This window comes from Lathyrus oleraceus, chromosome 2, assembly GCF_024323335.1.
Source record: "Lathyrus oleraceus cultivar Zhongwan6 chromosome 2, CAAS_Psat_ZW6_1.0, whole genome shotgun sequence".
Classification (NCBI taxonomy): domain Eukaryota; kingdom Viridiplantae; phylum Streptophyta; class Magnoliopsida; order Fabales; family Fabaceae; genus Lathyrus; species Lathyrus oleraceus.
Genome location: NC_066580.1, coordinates 43,814,184 through 43,826,615, shown reverse-complemented (window position 1 = coordinate 43,826,615; position 12,432 = coordinate 43,814,184). Strand labels below are relative to the sequence as shown.

The 12,432-nt window shown below is 35.4% G+C and overlaps 1 protein-coding gene across 1 annotated transcript; it reads right to left on the bottom strand.

Moving 5' to 3' along the window:
• Positions 1–1,483: 1,483 nt before the first annotated feature.
• LOC127117999 (subtilisin-like protease Glyma18g48580) lies at positions 1,484–6,071 on the bottom strand. Its single transcript, XM_051048131.1, has 11 exons — positions 5,892–6,071; positions 5,666–5,775; positions 5,475–5,572; positions 5,234–5,398; positions 4,664–4,793; positions 3,628–4,171; positions 3,290–3,393; positions 2,918–3,193; positions 2,684–2,798; positions 2,359–2,572; positions 1,484–2,272 (listed from the first exon to the last, which is right to left on the bottom strand). The coding sequence occupies exons 1-11, from the start codon at positions 5,976–5,978 to the stop codon at positions 1,740–1,742; spliced, it is 2,376 nt and encodes a 791-aa protein (XP_050904088.1). The 5' UTR covers positions 5,979–6,071; the 3' UTR covers positions 1,484–1,739.
• Between the last annotated feature and the right edge of the window lie 6,361 nt (positions 6,072–12,432).

Sequence of the window (12,432 nt, the reverse complement as noted above, 5' to 3'; positions counted from 1 at the left end):
AGTAGTGAGAAGGACCGTTGGAGTGATGACAGAATATTTGTCTTTGATGAGCATTCAATGTTATTACTTCTGTGTTTCTTTCCATAACCGATTTATCTCCCTGAATAACTTCTTTCCAAAAATACTTCATTTCCATAATGAGACTTTCTTTCCGTTACTCTTTCTGTTATTGGAGAATCTTCATCAAAGTCTTTGTCTCGGAGTCATACGTCAGAATGAGATTACGTTGAAGTTACATCAGAGCTTCTCAGGGTACTGGTCTTCTAGATCATCAGAACTAAGACTCGTTGGATGTTAGAGACCTTCTGGTTCTTTCTACTGTCTTGCTTTTCTCAGATTCAGAACTTCTTGAGCGCACTTCTTCCTTAGATGCTTCTGATCTTCTAGTGCTTTGTATCTGATCTTTGTTTGTATCTGATGAAATGATCAGAGTCCTTTGCTGCTGTTCAGTGTCCTGCACACTTAGAAAAATTTCATTAGGGTGCCATTTTTGGTTTCATCCTTTGTTATCATCAAAATCCTGGAATTCTATTGTAGAACTAATTTTGTTCTTACACTTTTTTCCATTTCTGAGAGCTACTGGCATACTTGTTGATTTATCGAAGTTGGAGCCCTTCTCATAGGTGATGTCTTGGTTCATGTCTTCATACTTGTGAATGAATGGTTGAGTGTTCTCTAAGGAATGAAGTAAACAATTGAAACTCTTCACTAACATTTGACTAACATTTGACTAACATTGCTTTACTCTCAAGTCATTTACTTAATGCAATTTAAATTTCAATATCTTTATCATTCATTGTCATTTACATTTCATGCAAGATGTTTATGTTTCAGTCATTTTTATCTTTGCTCACCAAAGCCATATCATTTGTGCTCGTAAATATTGTGTGCTTTTGATTTTGAAAAAGGAGGTGAAGAGCCAAAAAATTCTTAATAAAAGTGAAGCTGAATTCATCTGACAAGGTGAATGGTGCAATTGGCTTCTCGTTATTAATTCTTGACACCATAGGAAAATCAATACCATTCAAAGTTGTGCGATCCAAACTAATGTTAGAAAAATGCTCTTTGAAAAATCGACATCCTTTCTAAGTTGAGTCAAATATTCTACCCAAGTGTGTGACACTGTTCTCAAATCACATGAAACATTCAACTTCTTTTTTGACTTGATGCAAATGTGGATATAACTCGAGTTTGCATCACATTATTTCAATGATTCAACCATCTATTTCGAGAGCATTGAAAAATTACTAACACTTTTTTTATTTGAACATCATCCACAATTCTTCATATCGACTTTGTATAGTGTTAACCAGTGTCAATTTCCGTAACCTAAAAGTGTCAATATATGTCTTTCAATTCAATCTCCTAAAAAAAGCACATCCATATCTCTAGATTCACCCTTCTTCTCCCATCTCTAACCATGCACCACACACCATCTCCAAACCCACTCTTGACATTAATATGATCTCCCAAAGACTTTACTTAGCTCATACATAACATTTCGCATACACATTGCCACATAACACCATTTTTGTTCTAGCAACATATCCAAACAAACCCAATACATTATTAGTAAAGTGCCTATTACAAACATAACTCCAGCATAACATTTGTTCAATACAATGAACATTCCAATACTAAAAAAAAAAACAATCTACCTTAACAACCTAATAACAATACACACTAACACACAATCTTAAAAACGATAACATAATGTTCTTCATAAGAGGTTTCTAAACTTATAGAATTACAATAGGACTAGTCACTATGTGGTTACCATTTGTCCATCTCAAACTCCCAAATACTGGAAAACCACTAGGAGGCACACTTGCTACTTCAAGAATCACATGAAATGTTTTCTTTTCTCCAATTTTTGTAAAAGTCAAAGAATTTGGTTGAACATAAACCTTAAACTCTTCAGGATGTTGAGCTTGAGCAACATATGTGCTTGGAGAACCAACATTGGTAACGGTACGAGTGATGTTTATAGTGTTTAATCCTCGATTATATACCGTAATTGAAGGATAGTTGAGATTTTCAATGTTGTAATATTCAGGACAAGTGAAAGAGGTTTCGTTAAAGAACTTTAGTAAGTTTTGACTGTGAGTAGAAGCACATATGAAGTTCAAGTAATCTGTTGTGTTTAGATCATAAACAAGACCAGGATCCGTTGCGAGGTTAGGTTGAATATGTCCAGAACCATATTCAAATGGAGTCGATATCTTATCAAACGCGTCACGGATCGGTTGATTGGTGTTATCGAGCCTGGAAGCTGCAAGAAGAACATAGCTTTTAGTAAGGAAACTAAAACGTTTTACATAGAAGTAGAGCAACATTTTATTTTTCATAGAATCGTACCGGTAGTCATGATGGCTGATTTGATAGCGGCTGGACTCCAACTAGGATGAAGTGTCTTGAGAAGACCAACAATGCCAGCAACATGAGGACAAGACATGGAGGTTCCTTGTTGCAGATTGTAAGGAATTCGACGTGGATCGGATGGTAGATTAGATGGACTTGTGCCTAGTGAATATGCAGCTAATATGTTCACTCCAGGAGCAGTTATGTCAGGCTGAAACAGAAAACAAAAGCATTGCAATCACAAAATGGAGGAAGGAGAGTACATAAAAACTGCTTAAGACTCGACGACGAGGAGCGTTTCTACTTATAAATGTTTGCAGACCTTGAGTATCAATGGCTGCACTGCACTAGGACCCCTAGACGAAAATCCAGCCATAATCGGAGCTGGCTTTAATCCGGTATATGTTGTCGAAGCCGACATGTAAGCAAGCATTCTCCTGCAGTATAATTTAATTCAACAAACTTCTTCATTTGCTGCAAGTATTTTTAGAATGTAACATATATATAGATTTTTTTTACACTGTCAGTGGATAGTCTTTAAACTTGTATGGTTTACCTAGTAATGTTATTGTCTGTACCACCTTTTCCAAACCATTCGCGCTCATCGATATCGTCATCTTCGTTAGCATCCATACTGGCACCAGGTAAAGGATGAGGCTCAGCTAGAAGTAAACTTCCACTTTTTTCATCATTAATCACAAAAACTGCTACTGCCCCTGCAAGAGCAGCTTCAAAGCCTTGAGCAATAGATGTTGTTTCATGGAGTCGAGTGCAGACTAATATCTTTCCCTTTACTTTGCTAGGATCAAGTGTTCTGGGCTTGCAATAGCGACTGCAATAACACATGTATATGTAACAGAAATTCATACAAAACAATGAAAAAAAATATTGGAGATACTTGAAACAAGTTAATGGGAAATGTACTTACGCGTCTTGAATTGTTGCATTGAGAAATCTAGCATCGATAGAATGAATCATTGGATATATTTTCTTTGATGGACCTGATGGTAAGCCTTTACTAAGACTTGCACCCTGAAATTCATTACAATACAATATAATGGAAAGACGCATTACCCGACAAATCACGCACCCCTAAAATCTAAAAGTTGCAAAAATGTTATGCCGGTTCCACTTAGGCAATTGCCCGCTAAAAAATGGAGCGAGATGGGCTAAGGCAAAAAATGGAGCGAGACTGGCGAATCTGATAGACTCGTCTCCGTTTTGCCACCTCTAATTATAGTTAATAGTAGAAAGAAAACATGATACCTTAATATAATGTTTGCCACCAATAGAAATCTGACTAACAAATTCCCTATCAATTGTACTAGCCGCCACAGTAAAAGACCAAGGAGCAACATTCGTAACAGTCCTAGGACCAGGTCCATCATTCCCAGCAGAACAAACAACAACAACATTCTTCGCAACAGCATGAAATGCCCCAATCGAAATCCCATCCGTAAACAAAGCTTCCACATAAGGATCAGAACCACCCAAAGAAGTCGAAATCACATCAACACCATCATTTATAGCATGATCAAACGCTTCTAGAATATCAGCTTCATGACATCCAGCTACATCTGTTTTCGACCAACATACTTTGTAGGATGCTACACGTGCTCTAGGGGATCCACCTTTTGCAGTGCCATTGCCATTGCCGAAAATTGTTACGTCAGGTGAAAAGTTACCTGCGGCTGTTGATAAGGTGTGTGTTCCATGGCCAATAAAGTCACGTGCTGTGAGGTTTGCAGGGTTGAGATTTCCATATCGTGCTTCATAGTTTTTGCTGAATATTCTTGCTCCAATTAGCTTTCTATAATTTGTCACGTAACATAGCGCTTGAGAAATGGACTTAAAAATATTCAATTTTTTATCTAATAATTTTATGGAAGAATTTGACTCTGATGAATAAATGAGATGTTACTAAGTCAAACTAACGAAAAATCTGATATATTGATATAATTATCAACTAAACTGTATTTAAGAGAACAAACACATAAAGTGGATGGTCATGATTGTTCTAATTCATTTATATAAAACTGACTTTATTATGAAACTTGAGATTTTCTCAATATTATACAATATCCAATGTTTATGATAGGTAGAGAAATGATAAGTTTAATTTAGAAAACGACAACAGTTAAATAGTACTATGAATTTAATTCTGAACGTGAGTTTAAGTATAATAATTTCCCTCATTGCTGGAAAAAGGGAAACATATTGATTCATGCAATGATGTAGATGTACTATAGTAAGAAAAAAAAATGATACTCTTGTGGGGAATGAAATAAGTGAAGAAAATGACCTGTTACAGAATGTTGTTGCATTAGAAGAAGTAATAAAATGATCAATCTCACAGACCCCATTCCCACGCCACTTTGATGGCACTGGACCGTATCCAATACCGCTGAAGCTCACATGTTCTGGCCAAACGCCTGTTTCAACAACAAAGCTCTCATCAATGCTTTGAAAATATATATATATATATATATATATATATATATATATATATATATATATATATATATATATTCATGCTAATATAATCATCACAGTAATAATTTGATAGTGGAATTCAAATCCAAATACTTATGAAATTTGAGTAAAATCTATTATATTCTCTATTTAACAAATAAATTATATCGAAAAAATAATAATTTTACTCAAATTTAATATTTTTAAAAATATTTAATTATGGAGATGAAGAAAGTAATATTTACATATTCATATTTTAAAATTTCAGTAATATGAAATTAAAAAAAGAAGAAGAAGAAAACAACCATACATTACAGCTTCAAATCTTTTCCTCTATTATATTTACATGTAATAGGAAGATTTTACTTGAATATTTTATTTGATCAACAAGTATTTTTACCTGAATCTAAATTAGCAATGATTGAATCTTCACCAAATCTTGCTTTCCACCAAGCAGAATCAAGAGAAATTCCTCCATCTTTTTCCAATCCAAGGAAGTCCCATGACCTTGTAGTATGCAACTTATATTCTTTGCTCAAGAAAACAGAAACTACATTCGAGTTCTCTACACCAACAAAAACATGTGTCAAACAAAATAATGTCTTAAAAAAATGACAAAAGAACTTATCCATATTTCTCACTTTCAATCTTTGATGCCTCTTCATCTTCAAGTAATGCAGCAAATCCATTTATGTGCTTATTGTAAGAATACATAACTGCTTCCTTTGCCTTCTCATGGCTGTTACAAAAACACAAACATTTGTATAGTACTAAATTTCTCAAAATATGTAACATAAATAAATTTATAGATTCTATTTATAAATATATATACCTTCCTAAGATTGAAGCAAGTAAATCATAATGAGAATTTGTGGCTGAATCAAGATCATCAAGAGAAGGATTTGGACCATGAGAATGTCCTCCCAAGTATACAATATATGTCTACAAAAAGAGAAAACAATTATGAAAATATATATTTTTTGTTTTCATGAAAAATACTTGTTATTTTAAAAAAAAACATGTGAATATTATTATGAAGGGATTAAGGACATGCTTGCCTTTTTGAGGGCATGAGTGTGTTCTTGGAAGAGAATGCAAAGAATGAAGGATAATAAAAAAAATTTGGAGGTAGAAGATGATGTCATTTTTCTTCCGGTTCTGAAAATGTTTATAATGGGTTCTATTGCTTATATAATGGATTTATTGGTTTTTGAAGATGTTTATAATGGGTTCTATTGCTTATATAATGGATTTATTGGTTTTTGAAGTCAAATTTGATTGATTTGCCAACTTTTTCCTCATAAATATTTGAGGAGCCTTCTAGGTGCAATTTCATCATAAACATAACTAAAAAGTATTTAAAATGATTACAAGTTACGATCTTAAAATTTGATTCACATTGTTATTAGGCCAAAACTTTATTTGGTTTACTACATGTTTACTCCACAAAAGAAAAATTTGTTCATGTCTGGTTCAGTGAATATAAAGGTTTAAATTAAGATTTAAAATGAGCTATTAAAAATGTTAGAAATAATCCATATTCAGTAGTAGTATTAGTTTTGTTAAGTTTAATCTAACTAATGTAGGTTAACATTTTTGTCGACGTAACATTATTGTTTGTGTATATAAACAAGTGTAGCTTTCAATAGTATGTGTAATCATTCACTATAACCATTTTGCAAGAGTAGTAGAAGTTTGTTATTCAATTCTCTCTTTTCTCTCTCTTCTTCCATCTTCATCTTCTTCATCTTGTGCACTAACAATTGGTATCAAAGCCTGGTTCAATTCACAGGACAACACGAGTGAACGGTGAGAAGTGTGTGATTGATTTTGTTTCTTAAATCCACGTTAAATTCATGATCGGAATCGTAACAGAATCGCATTTCTTGATTTTGCGGGATTGGGAAACACGAGTGTTTGGTGAGATCTGAGTGAATTGCACAAGGTTGAAGATGAACGAAAACAGTAATCTGAGTACTAAGCTTCCAATGTTCGATGGCAAGAACGAGAATCGATGGATGATTCAGATGCATATGTTATTTGATGCTCAAGATGTTCTTGATCTCGTCAACGACAGTTACGTTCTGGTTGCACTTTAGGAAATGCAACAGATGCACAGAGGAATGCTCAGCGTGATCTAAGGAAGAAGGATAAAAAACGTTGTTCTACATCCATCAGTGTGTGGATGCGAACGTGTTTGAGAAGATCGATGATTCGACAACGGCGAAGGCTGTGTGAGACACAATAGTAGGATGCTACGGCAATGATGCATTAGTGAAGAAGGTGAAGCTTCAGTCTCTACGTAAGCAGTATGAGAATCACATCATGAAGAATAATGAGAAGGTATCTGACTACATCTCGATAGTGATTCTAATCATAAATAAGATGAAGTCATGTGGAGAAACTCTCTCTGAAGAAAGGATCATTGAGAAGGTAATTAGATCTCTTACTCCTCAATTTAATTACATTGTTGTAGCAATTGAACATTCTAAAGATCTTAACACCATGAGAATTGAAGAGCTGCAAAGCAGTCTAGAAGCATAAGAATTATGTTTGACTGGGAGAAACTCTGAAATGGAGGTAGAGCAGCAGACTCTGAAAGCATCTTCTGGTAAGAAATATCAAAAGTAGTATTCTTTAGAAGCCAGGAAGAAATCTGACGGTGTTCAGAAGTCAGAAACCTCAACTTCTGAAGGGAAAAAGAGTGCTCAGAAGGGAAAGGAGAAGTTGTAAGAACAAAAATAGTTCTACAATAGATTCCATGATTTTGATGATAACAAAGGATGAAACCAAAAATGGCACCCTAACGAAAAGTTTCTAAGTGTGCAGGGTTCTAAAGAAAGAAGAAATAAATCTGATGATGTCATCAGATGCAAAACAAGATCAGATGCAAAATCTCAAGTATCAGAAGCATCTAAAGTGAAATCTCGTTTTAAGAAGCTCTGACTCTGGACAAAACTGCAAGTATCAGAAGCATCTGAACATGAAGTAAAGTCTAGAAGCTCTGACTCTGAACAAATGCCTTCTGTAAACTCTGAAGTTATCAGCGCTTTCTGAACATTCAAGAAATAACATCAGAAGCAAGTTTCTCCAGATACACAAAGACTCTAATCAGAATTGTTAATCATGATGAAGTAACGTTTAAGCCAAGTTAAAGTTCTGCAAATGGATTTCCTCAATTAGAAAGAGACGTTAATCTCCTCTTCCAAGAGAAAAGATACTAATTGTGGTAAGTAGTCACTTCTAAGTGAAAAAGTCTACTGCAGAAGCTATTAATGGAATGGCGTAATTACATCTCAATATCCAACAGATTCAACGCTACTTCAACTCTACTTCAACTCCTATAAATAGAGAAGAAATCTCATTCAGTAAATACGAAGAAATCACTAGCCAAAACTATACTGAAATCATATCACGCTCAAACATCTTTGTTCTTCAAAGATTTTCACTAAGCTGTTGCTTATCAAGTGAAAAATTTGTTCTTAAGTTTGTAATATTTGCTTTCTTAGAAGCACTCTAGATTACACATCTTGTATCTTATTTTTATTTGATTTCCTCAAGTGACTCTTTGTAGTCTGTAGACTTGAGAGGACTAAGAGATTTTCTTCTCTCTTAGGGGTTGTTTGTAATCTTTCAAGATTAGTGGATTAAGTCCTTGTTGAAGGCGAAATCACCTTGGCCGGGTGGACTGGAGTAGCTTTGTGTTATAAGCGAACCAGTATAAAATCATTGTGTGATTTCATTTTGCAAAAGCGCTTATTTTTCAAACAATTCAAACCCCCCCTTTCTTGTTTTTCTCACCTTCAATTGGTATCAGAGCTCCGGCTCTGTTATTGATTTTCAAATCAAACACTTAACCGTGTAGAGAGATCCAGTGCGAGAAAAACAAATGGCCCACTCAAATGAGAAAGATTCTTACAATGCCAAGCCTCCTGTTTTTGATGGAGAAAAGTTTGATTACTGGAAAGATAGAATCGAAAGTTTCTTTCTTGGTTATGATGCTGACCTCTGGGACATTGTCACAGATGGATACAAACCTCCAACCTTAAATGGAGCTGAAGTTCCCAGAAGCAAAATGTCAGAAGATCAAAAACGTGAGTTCAAAAATCATCACAAGGCCAGAACAATACTTCTAAATGCTATATCATACAACGAATACGAAAAGATCACCAACAGAGAGACGGCTAAAGATATACTTGACTCTCTGAAGATGACCCATGAAGGAAACTCCCAAGTCAAGGAGACGAAGGCTCTGGCGTTGATCCAGAAATATGAAGCCTTCAAGATGGAAGATGACGAAGCTATAGAAGCTATGTTTTCCAGATTCCAAACTCTTATTGCAGGTCTTAAAGTGCTAGACAAAGGATATACTACTGCAGATCATGTTAAGAAGATTGTCAGAAGTCTGCCAAAGAAATGGAGACCAATGGTTACTGCTCTGAAGTTATCAAAGGATCTGAACAACATCAGCCTTGAAGAACTTGTTAGCTCTCTCAGAAGTCATGAGATAGAACTAGAGGAGGATGAGCCTCAGAAAAGAAACAAGTCAGTGGCGCTGAAGTCCAGATCTGAAAGACGGAAGTCAGACAGAATCAAAGCTCTCCAGGCCGAAACTGCAGATACTGACGACTCTGAACCTGAAGACTCTGATGATGAAGAAGAACTGTCCTTACTAACCAGAAGAGTTAAGCAACTCTGGAAAAGAAGGAACAACAACAACTTCAGAAGATCAAGACCCAGAAGGGATAGATCAGAGTCAACTTCAAAAGGTAAACCTAATAAAGATATTACCTGTTTTGAATGTAAAGAAACAGGTCATTACAGAAATGAATGCCCCAAGCTGAAGAAAGATGACTCTAAGAAAGAAAGCTTCAAGAAAAATGCCTTCAGAACAAAGAAGGGATTAATGGCCACCTGGGACGATAGTGAATCAGGATCATCAGAATCTGACTCTGATGAACAAGCCAACGTAGCATTTATGGCTACCACATCCAGCAGCTCAGATGAAGAATCTGAAGAGGTATTTTCTGAACTTTCTAGATCTGACTTAGAATCATGTTTATCAGAAACTCTTACCTCTCTTCAGAAATTAAAACAAAAAGTTAAAAGTATTAAAGGCCTTCTTAAAGCAAAATCTGAAGAATGTAGTGAACTTGAGACAACAATTCTAGCACATGAAGATACAATCAAATCTTTAACGTTAGAAAGAGATGGAGCTAAAACAAAAAGCTTAAAATTAGAAGAAGTGTTGTCTCAAGCACCACAAACTTCAAATGAAATTATTTATAAATATGAAGAAGCCTTTCAACAATTTCTGAAGAATGGGATAAATAGGAGTATTATGGCATCCATGATTTATGGAGTAGGTCAGAATAATAAAAGGGGAATTGGGTATGATTCTGATTCTGATAAAACTTCTACCAGTAACCAAATTAAATCACCTTTTTCATACCACTATACACACACACAAGAACACAAATTTAAAAATGCTAGAAGACCCAAAGTTGTAAGAAACTCTGGGAAAACTAATCTGAAAGGACCCAAGAGATTCTGGGTACCGAAAGATAAGATTATCTATGTTGCAGATATCCTATGCAGCAAAGTTCAGACACCAGTCATGGTACCTGGACTCTGGATGCTCGCGACATATGACGGGAAGAAAGTCTATGTTCCAAAGCCTGGAACTTAAAGACGCTGGCTTTGTAGGCTTCGGAGGAGATCAGAAAGGAAGGATCAGAGGCTCCGGAACTATTGGTAATGGTACTCTTCCCTCTATATCTGATGTTCTTTATGTAGAAGGATTAATGCATAACTTGTTATCCATAAGTCAATTAAGTGATAACGGTTATGATGTAATCTTTAATCAAAAAACGTGTAAAGCCATTAATCAGAACGATGGCTCTGTCCTTTTCACAGGCAAGAGGAAAAACAACATTTATAAAATAAATCTTTCTGATTTAAAAGATCAAAATGTTAAATGTTTAATGTCAGTTCACGAAGAGCAATGGGTATGGCATAGACGCTTAGGCCACATTAGCATGAGAAAACTTTCTCAGCTAACTAAACTTGAGTTAGTCAGAGGTTTACCTAAACTGAAGTTTTCTTCAGATGCTCTGTGTGAAGCTTGTCAGAAAGGAAAGTTTTCAAAAACATCTTTTAAAAAGAAAAATGTTGTTTCTACCTCCAAGCCTCTGGAGCTTCTTCACATTGACTTATTTGGTCCTGTGAAAACAGCATCAGTCAATGGAAAGAAGTATGGATTAGTAATCGTTGATGATTACAGCCGCTGGACATGGGTAAAATTCCTAAAGCACAAGAGTGAGTCTCACTCTGTATTCACCAGTTTCTGTTCTAAAGTGCAAAAAGAATTTGACTCTAAAATTATTAGAGTCAGAAGTGATCATGGTGGAGAATTTGAAAATAAAGATTTTGAAGAATTATTTGATTCTAATGGAATATCCCATGATTTCTCCTGCCCTAGAACTCCACAACAAAATGGAGTTGTAGAGAGGAAGAATAGGACACTCCAAGAAATGGCCAGAACCATGATCAATGAAACAAATGTAGCAAAGCACTTTTGGGCAGAAGCTGTAAATACAGCGTGTTACATTCAGAATAGAATCTCTATTAGACCTATTCTGGATAAGACTCCCTATGAACTGTGTAAGGGAAGAAAACCCAACATTTCATATTTTCATCCTTTTGGATGCATTTGCTTTATATTAAATACTAAAGAACATCTGAACAAGTTTGATTCCAAAGCACAGAAAGGTATTATGTTAGGATACTCAGAACGCTCTAAAGGCTATAGAGTATACAACACAGAAACCAAAATTGTGGAGGAATCAATCCATGTTAGATTTGATGATAAGCTTGACCCTGAAAAGTCAAAGCTAGTTGAAAAGTTTGCAGATTTAGAAATCACTCTGGTAGAATCTGAGAAAACTCCAGAAGCAACTGTCACTCCAGACTCTGAAGAAATTAAATCTCCAGAAATTCCAAGGAAAGTCAAGAGTCGTAGCAACGTATCTGAAGAGTTGATTTTGGGAAACAAAGATGAACCTGTTAGAACCAGATCTACCTTCAGAACTTCTGAAGATATTCCTCTGGGACTAGTGTCTCTGATTGAGCCTACGTCCTGTGATGAAGCTCTTCAAGATAATGATTGGGTGGCAGCTATGCAAGAAGAGTTAGATCAATTCTCCAAGAATGATGTCTGGGATCTCGTTCCTAAACCCAGAGGCACTCATGTCATTGGAACCAGATGGGTGTTCAGAAACAAACTGAACGAGAAAGGAGAAGTTGTCAGAAACAAAGCACGACTGGTAGCTCAAGGTTATAGTCAACAAGAAGGTATTGATTATAATGAAACTTTTGCTCCAGTCGCAAGGTTAGAGTCTATTCGTCTTCTTGTATCATTTGCTATTAATCACTCTATAAAATTATACCAAATGGATGTCAAGAGTGCATTTCTAAATGGTTATATTTCAGAAGAAGTGTATGTTAATCAACCTCCTGGTTTTGAAAACTCAAATTTTCCAGAACATGTTTTCAAACTTAAGAAATCCTTATATGGACTTAAACAAGCTCCCAGAGCTT